This window comes from Gobius niger (genome assembly GCF_951799975.1).
Source record: "Gobius niger genome assembly, chromosome: 17".
In the NCBI taxonomy this organism is placed as follows: Eukaryota; Metazoa; Chordata; class Actinopteri; order Gobiiformes; family Gobiidae; genus Gobius; species Gobius niger.
In genome coordinates this window covers 23,361,646-23,389,392 of record NC_136868.1, presented here as the reverse complement: position 1 = coordinate 23,389,392, position 27,747 = coordinate 23,361,646, and the positions used below count along the sequence as shown (strand labels likewise).

Below are 27,747 nucleotides of genomic sequence, written 5' to 3'. Positions count from 1 at the left end.
GTCTTTCTAAAACTAATAAGTTATATATAGCTGCCGTTTCAGCTATTACAAAATAAAATATTTATAGGAATCCTCAGTAACCTGGTTTAGCCGTGGCTAATGCATTTGTGCACTGACCCAAAAGTGCATCATCGTCTCTGTCTCAAACATCATCTGGATAAAGATATTTTCTCCATCTCTCGGGCAATTTCTTATTTTTGGCTCTGACTAAAGGACAAGCAGACACTTGCAGATGCCCAGGACAGATATGTTGACAGAGATGGAAACATTGGGCAGTTCCCTGTTAAATTCCCCAGCTGTGTGCGGATGATGAGTGGACAGTACACTCGACCGCCAGTTGTTAGTCACACTGTAAAAATTGAAATATCATCTTATCGACATGTTGGCAGACAGGACACTCCCAAATTCTAATCTCATCTACTCAAGATCTGACCTGGGCCACTGTGCGTGTAGAGTGTCTTTGTCAACATCCTGATTGTGATCGCTGCATGTGCGCTGCAGGCTAAATGGTGGCTTGGCACTGCAGACGTTCTACCAGATGCAGACAGAGAGGCACTGCTATGGCCAGAGGTCCACGGCATGGTCACATTTTTGAGAAATAAGAAATAAAATACGAAAGAACTAAGTACACAGATAGATAATAGATTTCAGTCATGCATAATACAAATGAACTCAAATCAAGGAGTCAGGTTGGCCCACAGTGGCGGCTCAGTCTCAGCGGCTCAGGACCTGAACACAATTTTGTTGTACGGTTGTTCAATGACAAGCAAAGCACTTATTTACTTACTACATTTTTATACAGATCTATGGACAGTGGACACAGATGCTTCAATACTGTGGCTACAGATTCAGATTTGTTGTCTAAGACCATTTACTGTAGCTGATGCCACTGACTGCTTTGAGAAATATCCAACACATTACCTCATACTCGTAGAGCATTAGGTTAACTTAAGATTTTCCTTTGAAACCAATACAGAATGGATCTGCTCATTGGACATTGATAAATAACATAACATTTCGGAGGAGAGAAACAAGTTCGAACGAATGGCTTTAATTATCAGGATTTTGAAGGACTGGCAATGAACCAACTATGTAAGTGCACGGTATGCAACTTTCTTTTTCATTTTTCTATTCCTGAGTTTAACTTCAGAAAAATGAAGTAATAATCTTAATCTTCCTTGTTTGCGGTTGTGGTTGTAGTTCTCATCACATTGTAAAACTAACCAATGGAAACAAATGAAATCACTTGAGAGCCTGAAGCAAGTCACTGGAGCGTGCCACGACGGCTGTCAATAAAGTGGTCGGAGGGATTAGGGCACAGCTGACCACACTTCAACTCATTTAAACAGGCCAAGTGGGCCTTATCCACCCTCTCCACGCACACGGGGCGAGGCTACAGTAAGAACAATGTGGGTCAATGCAACGTCGTGTGAAGGCATGCTGGGGTCGGACGCTGGATTCCTCTGAGGGCCTGAACGACCGGTGGTGGGAGGGGTGGGGGCTCCATTATAAGGCCCGGAGGGAGTGACGGTCAGCTGCCTGCAAGTGTATTTGTGTGTGGCCCCAACCATCTGTGCTACCCTCCCTCATCAGCACTGCCCAGGGAGAAAGGACTGGCTCTCACTACTTTCACAAAACACAAGCAATTTACCTCGCACATTAACTATTCATGATGGAAAAGAGTCTGGGACGTTCGTGACTTCTATTTGGATATCGATGACAACCCTCCTTTAGATATATTGCACTGCACTATTATATGCATTTCAGAACACATTTGTAAGTGTCAAAACTACATGTTTAGCTAATTTCATACACTGCATGATGAACTCCGATGGAGACAGATTGTATTTTTGACTTGCAGTAACCAAGCAATTTCCCTTGTGGATCAATAGTTTCTCAAAGTCTAAATCAAATATTCAATCTGATAAACCACAGCATCTCTCTCTCAAACATAAGTAGTTCGTACGCAGGGTCAGAGAAAGGGAATGTTTGGTTGTGGATGGTCCAGATCCTGTTGTGTTAAAGTGATGACAGCCAAAGCAAAAACAACACTTCCTGGCTCAGGCCTAATGATGTGTTGGGCCAAAGAGGAGATCTTCAACCAACAATGGAACGACTGTTTATAGGCTACAATTCAGCTCCAGAACCTAATTTCATGCCTTTAAAAAATGTATATTGTTTCTTTTTGTATTTTTCATGTCCGTGTGTAGCCTGTTGATGGCATAGTTTATGATCAGCCTTCTGCTTTTTAATCCATATTTGCATGACTTTCCTTGAAAGTTTTTCTCTTCTTGAAATGAGAATATTGATTTGACTGAGAGTGACTTTCTTCCTGCCTTCTGTTTCTCCCTTTGAGTGTCTCTCACTCATCCATCTTCCTTTTCTCTTCCAGCCCAGTGTCCCTCCTCCCTCATCTGTCCGTCATGATGTCGGCACTTCTTTAGGGCCTCGCTGTCATCAGCCCGTTTTCTCCCCTTTGTCCCCCAGACTCTTGAACATAATTATTCTTTTATTTGGACCCTTTCTCTCTTGGTTCCATGCATCCTGTCGTCTCTACAGCTGTTCAGTCCTCACTTTGACCACATCGCAAAGCTCTGACTTTGTCTTTTAGTCCCATACCTAAAAGACAATTAGACTTTTAGGTATGGGAGTAACATTCTTGTAGACTTTAAGAATTAGGGATAAAAATCAAATCTATCAATTGCTTGTATGGTGAGTTAAAGCAGTACTAAGTAACTCATGCCCCTAGAGGCCATAAGCGCCACTGCAGGTGTGGTAGAATGTCGCATTTTTTTGCTCATTTATTGTCTGTAAGAGTAAATACTACGCAGACAGAAAAGACAAAGGGAGAGAGGGATATTTTACATCCAATTACACAATGGAGATATTTTTTTCACTCAAACTTGGCTGTAAATACTGCTTAAGTAGCGCTAGCCCACTGTTAGCTTTGCTCGCTAGCCTGTTAGCTTCTTCATGATTCCATTAGTGTGTATTGGGGACTTCGACCTGGAGGCAGTGAATTTACAATTGTGGTTTTCTGGCCAGAGACACCAGGGGGAGATGAAAGACCCCCCAATCATCCCAGAGGGACAACGAAAAGGATTCATTAAGGTAAACAAGTTATTTAGTACTGCTTTAAGAGAGGGAAGCTCTGAAACTTAACATTCTCCATCAACACTGCAGTGATAATCACACAGTAACTTCATTTCATTTCTTTTGTAAAGCACTCTGCAAACCAGCTCAAACTCTTTGGCTGTATCTTGTTGTGACACAAGAGTTAGCCATAAAAAGGACTCATGGGGAGTTTAGTTCCCCACAACAAATCTGTGAATTGCACACACCCATTGCCAAAGGAGTTATCTCATCATAAATGTTCTGAGAAAAATATTTTTCTTGCTCCTAAAAAAGTTTCCTTTATCGAGCCCATGAGGTTCTCTGCTGTACCAACACTCTCCTTCTGTACAATGAGGGGTCACCGAGTTTCCAAAACATCCAGTTGCTTCATTGGGAAAGTTGTGTCCTTTAACCTTGTGATACACATTTAGCAGGACGTCTTCAGAGTCGCAAGGACAAAACAGAGAGCGGGATATTTGTTTTATTGAGGATAATCCACTCAAATGAGCTGCTTGCCGTCCAAATGTTTACTCTGCCATTTCCCCTTCCTGCAAATACCGTATGTTTCCCACCCAAAGACTCTACTGTCTATGCACTGTTCATACGTCAGTCTTTGTTGTTGCTATAACATAAATTGCGAATTGAAGTTTTTAAATAATCCCAGAACATTTCTATACTAAACTGCAATAGCAACCAACTGGATTAAGTCTATACTTTTTACTGGTTTTGTGTCACAATTCAAGTCCTGACTCGCCTCCTTAAGGGTGAAAGCTCATCTCTCTTATTACGGTCAAAATGTATTGATAAATTGACTTATTTGCAATAATGGCAAAATAGTTGCCATTTTCTGGGGATGGAGTATTACCCTATCGCAAAAAGTAAGGTTTCTATGATTTATAAACATCACCTAATTAATACTTTAAAAATCTAAATCTGATTTGCTTTCAGATCTGAGCAAGTTACAATTATAAGACATGGCTGCATAGATCCAGTATATGCAACGGTTCACCCAGTCCAACCCTGCATTTTTTTGCCTAGTGTTAAATAGTTTAATACCAGCGAGAAAAACAAACCAGACTGCAACATGTTTGGGGCTGAGGGGCTTCCTTTGGCTGGATTCAAGTGTCTTCCTGCTCTGGCATGCTCTGAGCACACAAACACTCACACAGAAGTGCATTAGGCAAACCACCCCTGGCCAGAAGTGAACAATGGCCACCACTGTCACATGACCACTGTTTAGAGTCAGGCTTTGTTCCGGTCCGAGCGAGGTGTCCCACTGCGCTCTTTACTGTGTGGGCCCACCAGCTTCTACACAACATATTAATGAGCCTCTATTTATTAAAACCCACTGCACCAGCTGCCTCCTGCGCCTCACATGACTGTACAGAAGAAGAAAGCCAATGTTACTTTTGTAGTGGAAATAGATAAAGGTCGATTCATTGCAACCTTAGATGGGTCGTTGGCTAACCGTGTAGAAATGCAATCTGTCTACAATCTCAACAAACAGCACTCAGATCCTAAATGTCACAATGCAGACGTTGCATACTGAGTCTTCTACATCCTGAAGGGTAATTAAACTGTGTCCTCATATGTTTTTGACTGCCCTAACCTGTAATTAGACAGTCACTGTGATTTGTTGCAAAAGGCAGTCTGAAATGAGGATGAAATAGAGTGTATATTTAAATGCACCACAGAGTTACAACAACAATCTCCAAATACAGTCAAATCGTCCGTGATTTGTCCTGATTTTATTGGCTTATGCTTCTATTCATTTTCTAGCTGTATGTTGAATTCCCTGGCTCAACCTTTTGTTAAAGAGTAAAATAGCGATTTATCATGTTGGGTTATGCTGTGCGGTTGTGCCATCTTTAAAGTATAGCCAGAATGTATATAGCCAAACTCAATGTTTTGGCTTGCATATCAGTATCATGCACAACAGAGATTATTTATCCCTCTTTCTGTGGAAGCATGGCCAGACTTGAATGGTTAGACTAGCGCAATGTCTTGAGTTCCTGTCCCGCGCTGATGGCAAATAAACTTCTCCTGCATAAGACGTCCAGACTCCTGCCTGTTTTTCATCTATCCTCTCGGACAACACCTACTAAACGAATCCAAGCTTGAAGCTGCCACAAAGAGTGCACAGCCTCATGTCTGGATTGAAGTAAGCAGCACATTCACATCATGCACAGATGTTAGGCCAGTGTTGCTCAACGTATAGATTGAGATCAACCATTAGATTGCGAAGGCAGTGCCTGTCGATTGTGACACCCACATGAATCTTTTAGTTATCAGGTCTGAGGTCAACCAGCTTCAATTGTACTTCACTTTGTCCTTCATTTCTGCTGTTTTGTACAGTAAAGACTTACATTTGTGTTGTTTTATATTTTTATTTATTATATTATAAACTGTAACACCTCGTGTATCCTCCACAGAGGAGGGCATGTGTCAATTGAACGCATTTGCTCACCAAGATAATAATAAACATCTTATAATCGATAACAGCACAAACTAAAATGTTTACTGCACAAATGTAGCAGAAACGGTTGACATAGTTTTTGTGTAAATTTGAGTTTGATGGGAGGCCAACTTCACGGAGGTGCGTTACCATGGAGCTCCTGTCCATCACCAATATTGCCATGACTAACATAAAATAATGATGGTGCAAATGTCCATTTATTTTGGGCTTCATGATGAATATAAACTAATTTATGGCATCAAAATGGCAGGTTATCTGTGATGTATGTTCCAATCAGGGTGAATATTATTATATCAATATAATATTAATATGATGTATAAATTCTAATATTATTCTATCAAATTGAAATGGTTTGTTATTGTAACTTTATTAATGTCATTTTAATGGATATTTTACTTTTAATTCATAGCATTTGCCCTAATAAACCCCATAATAAAATCAATTGGTGGATCTTTAAAGGTTTAAAAGCAGAACAACCCTGTGTTACGCTATAAAATGTCAATGTCAAACATATTGCAATATTGGGGAGTGATCTGCAGGCAAAAACTATGCACTCTAACAGTGCAATGTTGCTGTTCTGAATGGGACAAAACATGAATAGGGCTTTTCGGCACATACTTAAAATAACAACATGCGTGTAAATATGGGGTGGACACTCGCATGAGTCAGTTGGTCAGTCAGTCTGTCTGTCTTTGCAAAGAGCAGCAGGTCACGTAGTGCCGACGGCTGGCAGGAATACCACACACCGCTTACTCCACCAAAGCCAGTAACTCAACACCCCATGGACAGTGGAGCCATGTCCATTCACAAGGAAAAGGCAAACCAATCAATAGTTTAATATTTAATCACATTAAATAGACATTTATCAATGTATAAGATGCCTCTTTGCAGGACATTTGATTTTGATATGGAATCCTGTATGTCCTATAATTTTTACACCAGATCCCCATCCTGTCTTTCTGTATTTATGGGATTGGAACTGGCACAAAGTGTAATCCATTGTTTACATCTCATCAGTGATCCGACCAACTGAGTATGCAAAACCAGCTATTTTTTTTTTGCACTAAAATTACATAGCATGACAGCTGTAGCTGTTGAATCTTATTGTGGCACGAATATATCTTTTGCAAAGATCTAAATGGTAAATACCACTCTCACTATAGTCTTGGACATTTTCAATCAAACTCCTATCCTTGGTTGGTCTTCACCATATCCCATCAATAGTTTGACTAAGTCTGAAAACAAGCGTTTGCTGGTGTAGTACACAGCAGTAGCATCTCGCTGCCGCATGTCTGTCTCTGTCATCATCTCGTGGGTGGTTTGCTGTTTTAAGATGTCGTCCCATGACTGAAGGGTCACCGTTTCAGTCAGTCCACCTGTCAGTGCATTACACATTGACACGACGTTTACAGCCGGTATAAATCTCCGCTGTTATGAAGTCCCGCAGCAACCACATACAACATGGCCCTACCACATGTGCGTTAAGCTGGTGCACATGACACGACATTAGTTATTAATATAAGCCCCTGTGCCGCTGCTTGTGTCTGCTTCTCTAAAGCTGTTAAAGTTCTGTAAATTAACTCCATTCAAAAGGCCTCACATTTTCATGCTTGCAACCACAGAAGAGGTTCATCGTTTACAGCTCAAACCACAACAAAGTTTGCTCCGTTTCTGATTCTCCCATGCCCCAACACATGAATCCAGCAGTGTCAAACAGGACACAACAAACCTGAAGAGGTTATGCCGGCAAACACATGCAACATGGCAATAACATGGCTATTTAGAGGTTCCACATCCGCTCACAGCCCCATAAACTTTACTCTGTGTGTCATTGCTCCTTTCTGCTTCTCCAAATTGCACTAGGGAGCGTTCATAAAGTCAGCACTGGTAAGAGAGGGGGGAAATAGTAGTTGTCTTTGGGTACAGAGGTTGTCAGCAATCACCTACATTTGCCCTACAAGTTTTTAGTAATTCAATAAGTTTATGAAGAAATTAGAAAAAGTGGTTACACAAATATGACAAAAAGCTTCATGTTGAAATATAAAAAGTTAAAAATAAAGTCTTGCACTATGAATAAATTATTTTTATTTCAATTTTCCCGTAGTCTAATAATGGGAAAGATCAGAATCTCACATTACTTTAAGTTTTGGTCACTAAAACATAAATCCAATCACTTCAGTAATCCCTTGACAGCTCTACCCACCTCTCATGGCAAACAACATGGCTTACTCGCAACATCCTCTCACAGTACCATAAATATTATTCCCTCTCTCTCATAGTTTCTGTCTGCTACTGTCTGTTTGTAAACCAGGGCTGCACTGTCAACTCCCCGGTACACATCCCCAACATCAGCGACATCTAAAGGGATCAGGCACGGGCCCCCAGACAGGAAGAAATCCCGCTTCTCCCAAAGCAAGCAAACATGTCCAAATCTTGCAAAACAGTTGATCTTATCATCGCATGTAATTATTCCCTTTGACCAATCGCAGCGACCGCAGTGCAACCGTGAATCCAGTTACACCCAGCGTCTTGGGAAGGCAAATGATTGTGCAAAAAGTCCCGCAGCAAATCCAACAAGTGGTAAACAATTCCAACAACAAGGGAAAACACGAATGAAGAAAAATTCAAAAATGATTTAAAAAAAAAAAGTTTACAATATATTTTCACAAAGCAAATAAATGAAGTAAATCAGTGCGATTAAAAGGATGAAAAATGCCAAAAGGTAAGTCCGTACCTGTCAACCCGGTACGCTCCAATTTATCTTGATGTTTTTTTTTCCTCTTATGAAATCAAGTTATCCCCTGTCATATTTACTTTGAGCAAGGTCTAAAGTTATTTCGACCGGCAGCAGGATGAACGCTCAGTCACGCTCCTCGAGGCAGGCAACAACAAGTAGCAGAGCCTTCCCTGTCCCTGCCTCTTCCCCTTTCCCTGTGTGTCTCTCTGGGGAGTGATTTGTGAGCCCCTCCTCCTGCTCTACTGTGCTGGGGAGGAGTAGTTCTTTCTTTCCCTTTTGAGAGGACTTGTCCCCCCCCCCCCCCCCCCCCTCTCCTATACTCTGGCTGCCTCTTGCCCCCCAGCACCAAACAAAACTGCCCCTCCACGACCCCCCTCCCTGCCTCATATTTCACGCTCTTTTTGTATTGGAGAGGGCTTTTAAGAGAAGGTTTGGCTAATGTTGCTAATGGCAGAGTGAGAAAGAAAGAAACATTGATTTTTGCAGAGCTGTGACATGTTTGGGGGACTTTTAAGTGCTCTTTAAATTCTGGAGATTTACAGCTACTGTGCAGGACTTTTGACAGTAAACTTAACATGCCTGATTTTGTTTTGGTTTGTAAACAATGAAGGAGGGAGAAGCATGTGTCAGCTCAAGCTCATTACTTTCCCAATACATACTTCACGCCGTTTCACAACTGTCTGATAGCAATAGTCTCATTGTAATGTAGACAAAAACATACCTGCTAGGATACCATTTATAAAAAGGATGCACAGCACACAACTTTCTTGCACAAATGTCACCTTTTACAATACACTGAAGGTTAAAAAATGTTTAAATGGCACTTCAATGAACTAAACATAATGTAGAGAAAACAGAAGTAACAGAAGTTAATAAGAAATGCAAAAATAGGACGGGAAATAAATGATCAGGTGCTACTTGTTGTAGTATTAAATAAAGCTACTGTACATGACCATATCTTCCAATGGTCAAGTAAATGCCAAGCACTTGTAGTAAGCATTTAGTAATCTGTCCCTTTACTGACCCCTTGTGGCTGGGGTCAAAGTCTAATCACATATGTAGTGCATATTCGGAGTGATGTTCTGGAAACACACAGAACACTAAACAATGCAATGCCATGGGAAAAGGGCCAATTCTGCTTCTGTACTTAAAACTGTGAAAAATAGATTTTAAAAAAGTAGTTATTTTTTAGCACAGACCGGCACACCACCTCAAACAAAGCAACTGTTTTAGAGGGGATTTGTAAGAAGTAACCTGAAATGCACTCCGAGCATTGGAGGTATCAAAGAGGTTTTTAGCTTTGAAAGAATGCTGGCCGGGGTGATTGAATTTCATCCCCCCCGATTGAAAACCATTTCTAAGTCAGTACGTCAGGCATGAGCTCATGGCAAGAGAGTGTTTGTGTGTCTTGGCTGGCCCCTGGGACTCTCTCTCCTGTCTTTGTCCTTCTGTTCCTCTGTATTGTCTGCTGATGATAACACTAGACACGTGCATGTGCGTGTCCTCCCTGCAGACAATACAAGTGGCCCGGTCCCAGTGCTGGTGTGTGAGCCGGGACGATCAGATGGCCCGCATCAAGCACACCTCACATCTGTGCTAAGGAGAAACTGGGCCAAAACATCCTGAGAGCGCCTTCAAACATACAGTTGGATTGTAAATCACCGACATGTTTAGAGCCTGTGAGGGTAATTACTGTTCATTATTTTGAATTGAGAACAAAATAGTAACTTCTATTAAATAGCTTAGAAAAATATCTGGGAGTAAATCATGTTAAAGTAAAACTGTCACAACTTTTTCAGTCATAGAAACCCTAAAATGACCTTTACATCAAGATAGATTTGAACTGCAAACCTTCAAGCTTATCCTATTGACTCCTGCAGCCTCAAAGTACTGCTGTTTTGTGGCTGCCTGACCAAAACATAAAGTCACCACCTGCCTGTGTTATGTGTTATGATCTGGGGTTGCTGCAGTTGGTCAGGTCTAACATCCTGAATATCTTCCCTGATGGCACGGGCTTATTCCAAGATGACAATGCCAGGATTCATTGGGCTCACGTTGTGGTGGTTCATGGAGCGGGGGTCATCATTTTCACACATGGATTAGTCCCGACAGAGTCCAGGGGTCTCATTTATAAAAATGTCCGCGAAACTCTGCCTATAAGTAGCCTGGCTAACACCAGACTAAAATCACAAGTGATATTTAGTCTGGGGACCACCAATTCATTTTCTCGTAGGAGAGGTGTGGTTTACGAGCGTCCATAGTGGTTTATTGGGCGATACGAGAAAAAAAAAAAAAAAGTCTCATGCGTCTGCACGTAGCCCCAGCCAATCATATCATCGTATGAGATGACGTATGACGTACCCGCTGTAAACTTTTGAGCTAAATTATTTAGAACAAGGTCTAAAGCTTGATCAAAAAATACCATCGTGTCTGCTGCTGTCATGTTGGATCCGTAAATAAACTTTTTTTTTAATTATCCGTAAATAAACTACAAGCTTCCGTATATCGAATAGCGCGTCATTGTCTTGCCGTCCCTCCTCGCTCTGTGATTGGTTCCCAAATCCACCGGAGATTTGGCCATGGTCCCCAGGCTGTTGTGCAGTTCGAAATAATTCGAGCGCACACAGCAGCCTGGTGTTAGCCAGGTTAGCCTATAAGAGTCCGTACGAGCAAAACCCCAACTTCACGTACGGAGAAAAAAAATGTATTATGAAACCCTCCGTAAGTGCAGCACCACGTAATCTCCCCTTCACTGATTCCACCTGGAGCAGAAATGTGCGCACGTGACTCATACCACCTTTGGCGCAGAACAGTTCGTACGGAAGGTTTTGGCCTCCTTTTGTCCGTACGTGAGCTTTATAAATGAGACCCCAGATCTTTGGGATGGGCTGGAGAAGGCTCTGCGCAGTGGTACCATCATCAATGCAAGATCTGGGTGAAGAATTATGTCAACACTGGATGGAAACTCTTTTGACATCGCAGAAGCTTATGCCACAGCCAAGTGCGTGCTGTAACAAAAGCTAAAGACGATCCAACTAAATAATCTGCCATGTGACGTTTTTGTGGTGATTTTAACTTTTGGTCAGTGTATGTTTCTGTTTTTATTTACAGGATGTTTTTGTCTGGTTTTATTTGGCAGGACTTACAATTTGATCACTTGGTTCGGCAATAAAATTCTTCACAATTTTTAAATGAGTTGAATTGGTGTATTATGGTGGGCCACGGGAAACAGTACACATTACAACGCTCTCATCTGTACAATCTGTATAAAGTTGGGGGAGCTTAAGATTTTCTCAGAACCTCTAAAACAACCAACCGGTTTTCCTCTATTTTCTCTGTAAATCCCTCTATAATTTCTCAAAGGCCAGTGAAAATTCTTAGCATGTTTGTGCGCAGGAGGGAGGCATTTCCAGGAAGATGTGCGTTGACTCACTGGGCCTAATCTGCAATCATCTCTTGACTCACCTGAGCCCTCATCACCCCCTTCACTTCCCCCACCGGGCGAGATGGACTAATGCCCCTGGATGAGTGACACAGTTCCCAGAAGAACATCAACAATAGGTTTAATGTTTACAAGACCTGCACTCTAAAAAAAAACACAACACTGAGTCGTCTGTGTGATGTTTATCAGTGTAATTTCCTTATTATGATGACAGTGGCACAAATCCCTTTAGTTCTGACATTCTTCATCTCTGGTTTGTTGGAACCAAGACGGTGGTCTGTCTCTTTAATCTCTACCATAGTCTTTATGAAATGAATTTGATGGGGATCGCCGTGGGTGGCCCATAAAACACATAGTAATAATGTCTAATTCCACATTTCAATGATTCCCTCTACACTCAAAGAGAAAGTAAAAAATAACGAATACATGTTTTCTATCCTTATCTGTATTCGTGGTTATAGTACATACAAAACTACCTCAGCAGTGCCCAAATCTAAACACCCATGTGTCCACTGCTTGGACATGCAGAGTCCAGAAACATTTTCTTCCTGGTTTTTCCTGTTCTCTCTCCCCCTCATTCCATCCATCTCTCGCCCATCACTCACTCAGCCCTTCATTCCCCTCCCTTGATTTCCCCCACGTATCTGTATAAACTCACTGTTTCTTGCATGTGCCAATGTGTGCGCTATTAGATCAAGTGTAAACAGTCAGCATCACTCCTCTTGTAAGTTTTATCCTATTATCACATATGAACAGCTAAACTAAAACAAATAATCACTTGCATTTGGGAGTGTGTTTGTAAAGGTCTCAAATACAGGTTTACAAGCAGGTTTGATACATAACAAATCCTAATGAAGACAGATTTCTTTGGTGTTTGTACATTATGTTACATTAAAGCAGTACTGAGTAACTGGTCAGAAATCCACACTTGAAGCTTTCGCTGCTCCGACCCGGAGGCCCCAATACACACTAATGGAATCACGAGTAGAAGCTAACAGGCTAACGGGCAAAGCTAACTGTGGGCTAGCGCCACTTAAACAGTATTTACAGCCAAGTTTGAGAGAGAAAAAATATCTCCATTGTGTAATTGGATGTACAATATCTCCCTCTCTCCCTTTGTCTTTTCAGTCAGTGTAGTATTTACTCTCACGGACAATTAATGAGTAAAAAAACGTAACATGCTACGACACCTGCAGTGGCGCTTATGGCCTCTAGGGGCATGAGTTGCTTAGTACTGCTTCAACAACAGCAGTCTTTGCAACTTGTTATTTTGCAATCATTAATATCGCAATTTTGATTTGATTACGAGTGGGCTTGCACCTCTAATCATATCTAATTGCTTATACTGTAGCATTACAATGCAATTAAATTGTACTGTCACCCTGTGTTTGTGCAGACAGCTGTGTCGTGTTTGATTGTTCTTTCACAATGCTGTAGATATTATAAGACGAAACCCAGATTATGACGTCAGGAATATTGCTCAGTTAAAACATGTCAACATATCATGGATTAGTGATTTGCAAAGCATCTAATCCAGCGCTCAAACTGTTTTTATACAAAGGGCACATATATGGTGAAGAATATTTGATCTATTGTTGCAAATCAATCACATAAGCACATTTCAGGGATAAACCACACATTCATTTGTTTGATATTGAGGATATTGTGCTACACAATACAAATACAGTAGTTAAACAGATTATTGGAACATTTAATCAAAAAAAATGGTTGGGCACACCTGATATTATCAAATCAAATGAATGAAGGAATGTGTCAGACAGATGTTTGCGGTTTAATTACGTAAATGCTTCCTGTTAGTAATCCTACTCTTGTTGTATCCTTGGGAAAGACACTTTTGGTATTTACTTTGTTTACTTCAACGACATAAATGTGATTATTTGCCATTTAAAGGTGCACTGCCTAACCTTTTGGATTATACTGTTACCAGTGATCCAAAACATGCTAATAATGACCAGCAAGACAAAATGACAAAACCAGCAAGAGAACATGCTTTGCAGTGGGTAAACAAAACATGGATTTGGATGAGGACCTAATCTATTCAAATCTGGTATTTGGCTGCCTTCAGTCAACATCGCCATGGAGACGAGCTGGAGATGTCCCCACTCCCAATAAAGTTACAGTCTGGTCTGAGGAGGGGTGAGCCACTCAAAGCAAAGACACCTTTGTTTGTTTTTATTTAGATATTTTTGATTTATAAAAATATCTGTAATATAATAAATGCTTATACTTGATTCTATTTATCCAGTATGTGGTGTTGCGTTCAACAGGAAAAGTGTTCAGTGTACTAAGAAAGGGGAAAGTAACTCTAGAGTGTTTGTGTAGGCCAGTGAAATTTACAACAGACCTACAGTAACATCAGAAGAATCATATGAATTTTCACTTTTCTTCCTGGTCATGGGAAATGACATGACATTGCCTTATTAAGAATTACAAGATGTATGAGATTGAGAGGTCAGTGTTTTCGTTTTAGACAGAACAATCTGTGAGAGCGTGTTGATGGAACTGTTGGTATTTTGGGCAAAATTGCATGTTTACAGTACACTTGGTATTAAGTCAGGGTCATGTTGATGAGTCTATCTAAGCCACAGGGGGAGATTATCCTGGTTCAGACTTGTACTGGGAGCTACGTATCTAACACGATAAGGACTCATGTGTTCGCATGAAGGTTTTCTGCACCTGTGAGAAAAAACAGACACACAGGACCAGGTGTTTCGTACATTGAGCTGTCATTTCTGATTCATACAGTAAAGGTATTTGGCACAAAACCACTATTATTCTGACTGTGGCCCAACTCAATTTTGACCACACAATATATGTCGTCAAAATTATTGTCATTGCAATATTGGGCAACAAAAAACTTACAGATGTGCAAAAGCTCTGTTTAGAGATAATTTTCCATGTTTTGGTTTTCCTTGTTTTCCTTGTTTTGGCACAAAAATCAAGACAGTTATCGAATATTGCAGGGGGTTTTCTGTGTCATGTCGTTCTAAACTCATTACAGCATGAATGACAGTGAGGCCCTACAGACCTCCACAGTTTTTGGGGTTGGGAATGTCAATGTCAAAGGACAGATAAAACTGAGTCTTCATTGGACTGACAACTATTCCATTACCGTGACAACGCTGCAGGTCAGGAGGGACACAAACAACTAAACAGAGCGCTCCACCACCTGCTGCGTCGGTCTGTTCAACTCAATGTAAAACACAAGCTGAGCCATGTTTAGCAGAGCAGGGTGTGAGTGCTGGCATTCATGTTGCTTCCTCAAATCATAGAAGGAAAGATGAAGAATGTTTAATATCAGTAAAAAAAATTAAAAAAAGAAGTGAAATGTCTCAAGTTGAATTCTTTAATGTGGTTAGGTATAATATATAATATAAAAACAATAATCACAAGGCACATATTTATATATTTATATTATTCCGATTCCAGGATGAATTTTGTAATCTTAATATTGAATTACACCAAGTAGTCCAAGTCCTGTTTTAGCGATTGCAAAGGATTAGTACCCACATGTCGATCAATTAATATCATGGAAGATTTGCTACTACTGTAATTGCTTTGTATTTAATTTTGCCTAAATGAGAAGAAAGCACAGTCTATAATAACCCTAAAAATGTACAAAATCAAAGTAGATAAAAGAGCAGAATTTGATGGTTCAAAGAAAATTAAAGCCACACCGTGAAGAATTTTCCACAAAAGATAAATGATTTTGCTGTGAGCAGCTCAGCTCTCCAAAGACATGACTGCAACTTTACCGGGCGTGGGTACGTCTCCTGCTCGTCTCCATGGAGATGCCGACTAAAGATTTAAGATTTCAACAGGTCAGGTTCTCATCCAAATCCTTTCTGTGATTACCCACTTCAGAAATAGCATTTTCTGTGCCGACCCGGTCATTAGGAGCATGTTTTGTACTGATGCAACAGTATAGTTCAAAATGTTGTGCAGTGTGTCTTTAAGTTTATAAAATAAAAAATAAAAAAAAATCAAGGTGACCTTTAAGCTCTCTAGCTTACTATAATTCTATAATTTACTAATTGGTGCACCTCTTGTTCTTGCTGCATTCAATCCAGAGTAGGGAAAGTACCTGGCGCAGAGAAAACCTTTTCTAGCCGCGTAATCACAGAGTGTAGCCAAAAAAGCTTTAATATGATGAAATGAATATGCTAGTCCCTTGTGAGTGTTTTGAAGCTGGAGGTGCTGGAGGTGCTCTGGCTGGAATGCTCTTATCGGGGTTGAATGTTGACTTGGCATTTTTGGTGTATGCCAAGAGTGTTTGTGTATGTGTGAGGGAGACCATTAGCTGAACAAATCTGGCCTTTGAGTTAATGATAGGGGTGGCAGGCTGCCAGGCAGACAGATAATACCAAAGTACAGAGTGACGGAGGGATTCCAAGTAGAGGCTGTTCACCTCAGAAACCACTGGGACTCGGTCTGCAGGTCAGGGCTGCACCAGCGCTGCACTGTGATGTCAGGAATGTGAAAATGAATGTTTTTAAAGAGATGCTGTCATCTGAACATGTTTGGATTGCGTTTCCTTCTATGCAAGGTATACCATAGGGTTGTGCACATGATCCATCATTAGTCAAATTGTGATTACATCCATAGCCGATCTCCATCATCATGGGGCTTTTTAATCGGCAGGTCGACAGCCTCCAATTATAGCTCATTACTAAATGTGGAATTTTAACTTTGAGGAACAAAACAGAAACTTTGGTATGATACTGAAATGGAAAGCTTTTATTTAACACATCTATGTCATGAACAATCCAGGCAAAGAGCACACCAAAATCCTCTATACTGTCTGTGCCCTTCCCAAGCCTAGAAAAATGGAAAGGAACTGCCAAATCAATATGCACTACACGCAAACAAACGACACAAAGAAATAAAGATCCATGGTCATACCCAGACACATTACTGTGGGACGAATGGTCCTTCTAACAACCTCGAAATACGAGCTCCCACTTTCATGATACTGTATATCCCATGTTTGAGCCTGTAGTGACTTCACCGCGCCATATAAACTGAACTAACGGCTCGGTCAGTATCCCGGACAACAGTCACATTTCACAGTATAACGCATGGGAACGCTTTGCACAAAGGAGTCTGCAGCGCACATGCACGGCCCTTTACAGACCCTTGAGATGTGATTAAGCCCAGCAGGACCAGGCCTGACTGACATGGTGCTACAATGAGAGGGTGACGCAGCATTGTACCACTCCCACCATCTCCAGACCCCATTTAGCAAGGCTTTATGAGACTGTCCCGTACCCGAGGTGAAATATAGTGGGGTCTAGTCAGCATGGTGTCGCCTTTACAGACTCGGATGGCACCACGTAGGGCTCTTTTAATGTGTCAAAACTGCAAGACATGTTAGCATATAGAAGCAAGTTGCATGACAAATGGTGACATAAACATTTGAGGAAATACCACAGTGTAGTGATATTAAAGTGTCTATTACAATCAATGGTCTCATTTTCTTGCACTACGGGGGAGGGCATTCATTGTGCAAGCTTATACATTTTGTAGCTTCGATCAATCAAAGTAATGTTTATGGCCCACAAGTAAAAACATAAAGTCGTTTCCACCATAATCAACCATGGAGGTGGTGATATGACTTCCAAGTTTGAATAAATTTGCCAAATTGATTGTTGATACTATAAACAGAAACGAAGAACAATGTTGAAAGGTGAATATGCATAATTTATATAGTGCTTTTCCACCTTCACAAGGCACTCAAAACACTTTCTATCAGGGTACTATAGCGCAGTCCTGGGCCAACTGAGCTACTGCTTGTTATGTCTTTACCCTCCATCCTTCTACATCCAGGATCCGGTCGAGTAGAGGTGCCAAGACTTTCCTTTCCAGGCACACACCGTTATGTCAGTATAATGATCAAATTCAGTCATTTATATGTCATATCTAACCCGTCTCTACAGTATATACCCAAAACGGCAGCCCACACTCTGGAGAGCGTCACAAAGAGAAATCCCTGAAGCTCCTCTGTGTCTCGAAGTCCAAAGACTTTCACCAAACTTGTTCAGATTCTGTCCTTGGTCTTGGTAAGTTTTGGCACTGATTCCTTTTGTGTGCTCTGATTTAATAGCCTCAGTCTAACATCTGGACACTCTATTGATCCTTGTTTTTTTTTATCATGACCATGAAAGAATTAAACTTTTGTTGGAATGAAAAAAATAGCTTTGCAATTGAAAGAATATATATAAAAAATATAAAGTCTCAAAAAAACAGGTTATAAAAACCACAAGAAAACACAATAAGGGACGATCAGTAAGAAATAATCCTCTAACCTTCCATTGTCTGTATTATGTTTACACAACAAGCAAATGTCCATCAACTTTCTGCTCAGGAAAGAGACAGACAGAGGAGGAGGCACCAGCAGCATATGATGGCCCAGATAAGTAAACCCTATTTGTTTGGCTGTAATAGTGTCTATTGTCTTTGTTGTACCTCTTCTTCGCTCTCGCTCCTGGATCAGACGCAGCGACGTGAGGAGGTGCAGCCGGTGGAGGTGACTGTGCACTCCAAGCTCCAAAAGATCATACTCTGACAAATTGAGTAAATCCTGAAACAAAAGATCCACAATGCAAAATACATATTACATATTACCAAATTATCATTATTGGAAGCAAGTGACACAATATTCATATTGCAATAAGACACACCATGTAGCAAAATGGCTGAGGTCTTCCATCTGACTGAGACATTGTAACTTAAAAAGATGCCAAAAATCCCCCACTATCTTACATCAATAACCCATATAATAGGAGTTTTGGAATCAGAGCTTGAATTCTTCTTTGTACAGAATTTTGCTCATGATAAATGAGCAGAGAAAACCGAGAAGCCTGACCTGTGCTATTGCTTGGCCTCTGACATTTAGCTGAGCAGGAGGCCAACCCTGACTTTCAACTCTGACAGGTGGCCATCTTCCCTGGGTCATTTATGTGCATCAAAATGTGACTCAAACCCCTGGGAAACTCTCCTAATCATCAATCTTTCTGCTTGTCTCTGAACGGTGGCACACATTAAGTCTAGTGTCGTCGTTTTCTCGTTGGGAAAAATTCTCAGACAAGATCACATGCATGTTGCAGAATTAAGTATTATAAGAATGCTGTACAGCTCAGTTCTTAAAGTGGAATTTTAAGTGTTACAGTGTTAGGTCAACAACTAGTTATCATTTTAGTAGCTGTTTTAGTACCTTCCCATACGTTAGTATTGGCGCCGGGCTTCCCGATTCATAGATACAGACGGCATCTCGTCATAGAAGGGGGCGTGGCCTCGTCGAGGGGGAAAATAGAATCTTTTGGGAAACACAATTTTTCACTCTTTTTAGCCATTTTCTGGTGGAATATGAACTTATTTATCACATACAAATAAAGTCCAATGTAAATTGGGTCCATAGGGATATTTTCTCATAGCAGATTGTTCAGTAGAAGTGAAAAAACGGCAGTTGTAGCTCGTGCCAGCTAACCGTTAGCATTAGCCCGATGCTAACATCTAGCATTATGTTAGCATTCTCCGTTATTTATGTATTTATGGGCTGTTGAACCACTTTGCTCCTCTCCATGTCTTTGTATCTTTATTTAGTAGAAAACTATATGCATAATTCTGCGTTTGTTAAAGTCGTTTTTGAATAATTAGAGAAAGTTCAAATTTTTTCTAAATTGTTTTCCCCCTTAACTGTTTTCAAACATGACCATATATGGGCAATTCCAGAGATGCCGTCTGTATCTATGGTAAGGGGGAACGTTCTATTCAAATCTGGTCCGGGAGCCATTGCCAACAAATTTGCGCATTTGTAGGAACAGACTCAGATTGCTAAAAGGCATTTCTGTGATTTCTTAATCATGACTGATTTTCTCGTCATGATTACTGTAAAAAACGGTTGTTAAAACTGGCGTATCGTAGCTGATCTCCATGGTAACGCAGGACACTCAGCGCCATACTGTCAGACAACAGACGGCTTTCCGTGGACTTAAAGTAGGCACAAACTGATTAATATTTCTCAAAGTGTGAAATTACATAATACAAATACAAATAGCCTTTTTGGCTTGCACTTCCATACACAGTGAAAGAGCCAATCACAGATGGATGAACTATAGCTAATATAAATTAATTCTGGAAAACCTTTAGGCTACATATCAATTTCCTTTTATTTTATAATCTGTCATAAATTAAATAAATTACAGAAACGTAGTAAATAGCAAAATGTGTTAAAGATACTAAAATTAAATTGATCAATTAATTAAGGATAAAAATGTACATAATTATAATTATTTTTAAATTGAGTGAAATATAAATCACTGCTTCGTCCTTGAGTTCTGCACCTTTTAAAAACAACCTCTTTTGACAGTCTGAACTCCCTTTATTATTTATTTATTATTATTATTTATTATCGGCCATATGAGACTCATGCATTTAAGTATAGTATTATTTATTATTATATAACATGTTTGACTATGGAAGATAAATTGAGCGACCAAATTATATTAAATAATAAACACTGGCAGTGACTCCTGTTTGCAGGAAAATTTTAAACTTTTCAAAAGTGGCCCACGCATGTCCTGGTGCGCCTAAAAACTTGGGCGCACCGATGCAGCCATAAAATGTTCATCTGGAGCCCTGCTATCAAAACATAGCTACTTTTACATTTACGACACCGTGGTTGCAGTGATTCCTGTTGCCTCTCTGTGACAGAACAAAATGAGAGAGGCAGGATAGATGAGCAGTCAGCAGCTTTGTGGTTTAAATTCAGGGTCAACTTGCCATTCTTTGCATTAGGGAAAAAAAATCCAATATGGCGGCAGTTGGCTTTTATGTCATGTGACTCACAAAAAGCGATTGTCACACAGATCTCATAATATGGAAAGGGCAAACAGACAACAGACTTTAAGTTCAGTGTGACCGTCTAGACATGTGACCTATAGTCCACTTAACTGACCAGTCCAGACCCTCTTTCTCCTCAACGTGTGCCGTCTCCTCCCCTCGTCTCACTCTTGTCATTACAGCAGTGGCTTAAACACACGCACACTGCCCCATTTCAGAACGACCGACCCTACTATTAAAAGACCCCAGACGTAGGACTCCACAGACCGGCAAGTGTCTTTGAACCAGAACCCTACATTCAACTGTATTTAAGCAGCTCAAAGAAACGCATAATTGGCACCGGCACACACAGTGTCATCATCACAGGGCGCTCCCAGGCCCTGCTTAGACCTTGTTGTTTTGGTTTCTCAACAATGCTACCATTCTCTCCCGATTTAGACTGTGCACACATGCCCAGTGGGTAAACTTGCTTGTACATAATTATACAGCCACAGGAATGTCACAAAATTCATTTATTATTTTGACAAAATGTAGCAAGACAAAGTGGAAAAGTAATCAAAGTTGGGTTGAATGTAGACCTGCATTTCTCTTTCCCATTCAAGATGTGTCCACACGTTTGACTGGTACGACAGCAGCTGCATTGATATATATATATTTAATTTATTGCTTTACTGGCTCCTAGTGGCCAGAGATACAATCTACGTAACATCAAGTTGAAGCGGACTTTCCCTTATCATCTGTTCATGACAAATTGAAAAATACCACATAAATGTGCAAATATGTGCTGTGAGCAGCTCACGTCTCCTAAAACATGAATGCAAGTTTACGGGTACGTCTCCAGCTCGTCTCCATGGAGATGTGACTAAAGTCAGCAGAATTTGAGATTTAAACAGGTTAGGTTTTCATCCAAATCCATTCTTTGATTACTCACTGCAGTAAAAGCTTTTTCTGTGTTGAGCTGGTTATTAGGAGCATGTTTGTACTGATGGCAACAATATAATCCAAAACGTTACGCGGTGTGCCTTTAAATCAAATTTAAAACAACAGTATGTCATATTACTATAGAGTTACCAATATCACTATGATCTCTGCGACTGGTTGCAAACCGAAACGGATGTACACAAAATCTCCAAAAAAAACAAGCATACCACAACAGCGCCATCTGTGTAAAATAACAATTACAAAGACCCGCCAGCTCAATAATAACATATTTGGTGAAAAAGAACAACATGGGGCTCGTCTATTACTAATCTTTCTCCCAGTCTTACCTCGCTCATCTCCCTGGTCATCCAGCAGCATACTGACAAGTTTTCTTTGCTCCTATCATGCACAGCTGAACCACAATATTGCCTCTCACAGCACCCTGCGCACGGTTGTTTTAGCACAGTGGATGTTGGTTTTGCCCAACTTAATGTTGTTAACGTCCTTGTGAACAGCAGGCCAAAGCAAAGAGAGTCAGAGAGTGAGAAAATGTAAAATGATGATACAATATTGCATAAGGCTGTGTATAAATCAAATGATCTCAACTACCTGCAATAGGGCGATTGTTTTATAGGTTCACAGTCAATGCAGTGGGAATAATAGCACATGGTTTAGACTTTGGATGTGTACAATGGAGTATTTTGTATAAGGACTATATTTTATACTTTCTTGAACAATATAAATGAAAGAGCTTTTGATGTATTTATTTTTAAAATGGAAGGGGGGTCAATAATTCCCTACTTTTTTTCTTTTTGTCCCATGAATTGTTTGGCTTTGAAACTCACTTTTACAGCTTCATGATTACTTACTACTTATTACTTGGCATCAAGTCCGAGCTCTAAATCTTTACCCTTGCGAGATAAAGTTATACAGATTAATAAAGTATAATTTAACTTAGATCTATCTTTTCCAAATGCTGCGTTTTATGTAGAATAGAGTGATAAAACTATAGACAAACGTGAAATGATTTTAACACCACCATGCAATCTTGCAATACAGTAAAGAGTCGACTTGATCTGTTTCATTGTATCTTCATTATGAGAACACAGGCCATTATGGGTAAACATTAGGGGGATAATGGAAGCCTGCATGTCTTACTGGCAGATCAATTGAGGCATTTAGACAGTTGTTTGGGGACAAATGAACTGACTTGATGGCTGGTTGAAGTTATCCGGTTCTGTTAAAGAGGTGTTTTTCTTGATTTTTTCAATTAAAGTAGCATATGAACAAATAAGCAATACAAATTTGAAATTCCACGAATTCTTACTGCCAGCACCATGAATAGACATCATTTTAAAAGTTGTTTTTGGTGTTTACCTCCACTCCATCATACTCCTGCTCCAGCGCGGTGCAGTATTGTGGCAGTCCCAGCTGGCTCAACCACCGGGAGATTGACTGGTGCTTCATCCTTAGGCATCAATTCACTCTGCACCAGATCAAATAGGTATGGGCATCTAAAAAACAAATAGAGAAGAGTTTATTTGATATTACACAAAATCAATTTCCCAAATCTGTAAAATATTGTTCCCAGTGCCTCCTACACCAAAGTGTACTTGCACTGGTGAAGTCTTAGTGAAGTTCTATGAGGTGAGGCCAGGTTGAGATGGTCCAATAAGAGTGAATGGTATATATTATGAAAAGTAACCAAACAAAACCAAAAGACTGGAAGTTGATAATGCGCATATAAAGTCATTTAAGTTCTGAAAAAGAAAGTTATACTCAACAGTTACTGTACATGGGAGATTTAAAGTAGGTCTGTGTCACCTCAGAGAGACATGATTGCAGAGAAGGACAGCTTAGTAAAGAGACTGAACAAAAAATGACTAACCCCCACCTGTGTCCCACCCAATCTGTTTAAGTGATGTCCCCTGGAGGAGAGTGACCACTGGGTGTCATTGAGCACGACAGCTCCGGCACATCAGGGTAATGTACGAGCGTGTCATCACGGAGATTAGGAGTCTCCCATACACTATATGGACTGCTGTCCAGGTCAGAGCTACAGCAGGCACAGCCAATGAGAGGTGAAGGAGGTTTAGCCACCTCAGATAACAAAGATTATAAGATATTAAAAAATCTAGCCATCAACTTTAATTTGAGAGAACTTTTAATGAGATGGATTCCAATAGTTTCTTGCTAAAATCTGCAGTGGTACAATGCAAATTCACAAATATAGTCTGATAGGTATCAATTTCACTAATGTTTCCCTGCTATACACTGAAGTATTAAATATTGAGACTTAATACTGTGTGTGTTTCATCAGTTGTCTAAAATTTATTACAGCACATTCAAATTTTGTTGGTGTGAAACAACAAACACCCAACAAAACATGTTATAACAAGGCACTGTTTGACAATGTGGTCTTTAACAAAAAAAAAGTCTCTATGTGATTCAGAGTTATTTAGATAGAGAGTTGTTTATATGTACAGTGATGGTTGGAGGGACAAGGCCACTCGATCATTACTCATTAGGCCCGAGCGGCCTGGCAGGGCTCGGGCCTATTGTAATTGTACGGCAGTGCGCGGAGCGCACTGAAGAAAGACGTGCGCGTAGCGCACGTCCCGAAAAGAGCGCGCAGCGCTCAAGAAACAGAGCGCGGAGCGCTCCCCATGCATTAGACAGTAATAGGGGGGACTCCCGGCACCACGCCCTGTCCGGTGAAATAGGCGTGTGCCGCGAAAGCGGCACATTTGTAACTGCTCGTGTGAAAAAAGGTGAAAAATCCAGGCCTGGCGCAACATTGACAAGAAAGTAGTCGATGACGAGCGCAACGCGCTCGTCATCGACCATGGCCACTCCCCAGTCCCCAAAACACTACTAGAGTGACTCTGGGCATTGAGGCCTATCCAATGATATAGGTGTTTGCCGCGAAAGCGGCATATTTGTAGTTGCTCGCAAAAAAATATGAAAAAAAACGCATTAAGAAACATTGACAAAGTAGAAGTAAAATACGAGCGCGTTGCGCTCGTATTTGAAAATGAACCTCACGGGTGGATTACTGGACGTGAGACCTTTCCGAAAATAGGAAGATGCGCCGCCAAAGGCGGCGCCATATTGTTATTGTAAGGGTTTTTCTTATTATTATTATTTTTCTTCTCCCCCCCAAAATCCACTTTCCCACCGACGAAAAGTCCTGAATTTTTGCCCAAAATTCAATTAGGGGAAAAAAAAAACTTTCACATCTCCAAATTTCAAAAATTCACAAAAATGGCGCGTCAGCGCCCCCTGGAAAAACCACGTTAACATTGCGGCCTATGGCCAGACCCCCCAAAATCCCGAAAATCCCAAAAATTTTAGTTCGTCGTAGACCAAAAAAATTCGGCACAGTGATTGGTCACATGGAACAAAAAAAAAAAACATATTACGCGGTTGCTAGGCAACCATCCGTACGGCGGCCATCTTGGCCAGAAGAGCGACCTGGCGCCAAAGGCGCCATTTCGTGCCCTCGCATTTGAACGAACTCGTCCTAGGGCGTTGAACGCAGCGACTCCCCGGTCGCTCCAGATCATCTACACATGTGGGGCATTAAAAGTTATTAAAAACTTTCTAATAGGATTTCCGGTTTTGTCATGGCAACGCCATGAATTTGGCGTTCGTTTTCGGCGTTCGCCGTCGCCTTCGAAGAGTCATAACTCGCACAAACTGTGGCCGATTTTACTGTAACTTGAATCGTTGGTCAAGTCGTCGGCCCCGGAGGTTTTGATATAGGAATTTTGAAAATGGGCGCAATAGCGCCCCCTGCAGAGCACCGAATAAAAATGAATAGGGAAAAAAAGTAAACTTTGTCGTAGACAAAAAAAATTTGGCACAGACATCCGTCACGTGACCCCGATCAAAAAGTAAATTATGGCCACGCCCATTTTCCCACCGTGTTGCCATGGCAACGACCCGAAATAAAGTTTGGCGTAGCCAAACCAAAATTGGTACACACCTTCGTCATGACTGTCCGAACAAAAAAGTACATTACGTGGTTGCTAGGCAACCCACACAAAGTCGGCCATTTTGGGAAATATCGTGTGATCTGGCGCCGAAGGCGCATTTCTTGCCTTTGCTCTTTTATAAACTCGACCGAGGGTGGCAGGGACGGCATAACCCCGTAGGGCGCGGCAGCGCCCCCCGGTTATTGCGGTGGCGTGCGACGGCGTGCGCCAACCGGCCAACGCTGCTCGCGAGGGCCTCTAAATGCCGCTTGCGGCTTTAATTATTATTGTTATTAATGTTATGTGTGTTGTTGTAAGTGTAGCAGCACCTTTCCCTTGTCACCACATTGTTGTTAAGTTGTTGTTGTCGGCCAATGGCAACCTGCCCACATGGCAATACAGCCATATGAAAGGCCCAAACCACAGCTGGTTCAGAATTAAATAACCGGGAGCAGCAAAAGATGGATTCTTGTGAACTTCTTCGTTTGTGAACTCACAAATACTGTGACAATTTTTTTTTGGAGGCAAGGTTAGTTCACATTTGCAGGAATAGTGGTAGTGGTTACTGATTTTGTCCTTTGAAAAATCCACAAACTTTAGTAAACTTGACATGAATTTGTCAACTTTAAGTGAAGTGTAAGCATTAGTAAAGGATTTTCTTTTTCCAAATCCTATTTTTGTCATACTCAGTCCCAAATCAGAGATTGAACTAACCACCATGGGATGACTGAAATTCTACATCATCATAAATTAGCTCCAGAAAACATTCTGTGAACCAAACAAGACAGCAATAAATGTATATCTTTCCACATAACAAAAAGTGACAATGTGTAGCTATATGAAGGATTGTAAAAGTGCATTCAGAAGGCTGAAGGTTATCAAAGAGGCAGTTTGTGGGCTCCATATGACTGCCATAAAAGTGTCAAGTCTTTGGTTCGACCACACTGTTAGGATGTGAGAGAAACCTGACGTCTCGTCTACCAGTGGCGCTGCATCTTTGCTCCAGATGACCCACTAACAGGACTAGTAAATGGCTCTACCGTTTTACTACGGCTTAATATTGTAAGTGGTTTTGCCAATAAAAGTCTGATTGAAAACGCCTGACAGAATACATGACATTTCCACACAAGTATATAAATCCTATGGCTGTATACTCATTGAAACCTTCCAAATGTCTTTTTCTATTTATTTTCTATTAATTATGCAAACAATGTTTACAATTATGTAAAAAATATTTTCATCCAGACTCATTTAAGCATTACAAGCCCAAATTTTCCTTTTTTGTAACAATTTAGATGATAGAACTATAGACACCCCGTTTTGTTAATGCCCTGGTCATTGTGATTCAATTGTTTTGCTTTTCTTGTTTCTGAAAATTTCAAGGCGACTAATAGCTCTGTACATATAGGTGGAATTTTTAAAGCCAGTCTGAGCAAATCACAACTACTCTGGGCACAGCCAAGACAAACAAAATATTCTTTATACGAAAGATAATCGTGAAATATTACAACTCTGTTCTGTTTTACACAGTCTCCAGCGCCCCTCTCGTTCCCTCTCTTCAGTAGCCACTCTCCCTGTTGACTTGACCACAACTGTTTCCCATGAACACAGCTCTCCAGAGCACAATCACTGCAGCATGTGCGCATTTGTCTTACAAAAGGCCCTGGGTCTTCGTCTAACATTAGTGAGCAGTTTACCCTTTAATATTTCTTTATGTGTATTGCTGCTTTACTGGCTGCCTCCCATCCACTCCAAGGGCATCCTTTTTGACAATTAAATTAGAAAGACACAGTATCACCAATTGAATTACGTCGTAAAAATATCACCAACACTGGCACAGCCGGAAGTCTAGCGGTTCAGGCTTTTTCTGTATACGCAGAGCGCAGTTCCCAGTTGTGAGTTGTGTGAGTTTGGGTCCAGACTTCGACAGTTTGCAAGATGTCGCTCCCTGATCTTAATGTTCCTATAACTAAGGATTGTCCACTACCACCGACTCACACAACACTGGCAACAGCTGATATCAACACCCAAGTTTACAGTAAAACTTGTAATACCACTACCTGGCTGTCAACTTTTAGCATTAACATTCATATTGGCTTAAATATGTCATAATTCATATTATATTTTCTGTACTCAAGGACACTGCATTATTCATTCACTTTATATTCATCGGTGGTAAACTACTATTGTAGCCGTAGCTGCCCTGAGGTGATCTGCG

General features: G+C 40.8%; 1 protein-coding gene across 2 annotated transcripts in view; it reads right to left on the bottom strand.

Annotated features, from left to right (window-relative positions):
* Nucleotides 1-27,747, bottom strand: part of bcar3 (BCAR3 adaptor protein, NSP family member) — a 53,941-nt gene that overhangs the window by 24,728 nt on the left and 1,466 nt on the right. Inside the window, exons 3-5 of one of the 2 annotated variants that reach the window (XM_079574527.1) lie at nt 23,447-23,652; nt 22,930-23,066; nt 18,256-18,370 (exon numbers count right to left, since the gene is read on the bottom strand). In XM_079574527.1, coding sequence (XP_079430653.1) covers nt 18,256-18,370; nt 22,930-23,019 — 205 coding nt within the window. In that variant the 5' untranslated portion in view covers nt 23,020-23,066; nt 23,447-23,652. Of the gene's footprint in view, nt 1-8,324; nt 8,486-18,255; nt 18,371-22,929; nt 23,067-23,446; nt 23,653-27,747 lie in introns of those variants that run through there. The other variant, XM_079574528.1, reaches the window with a different exon arrangement.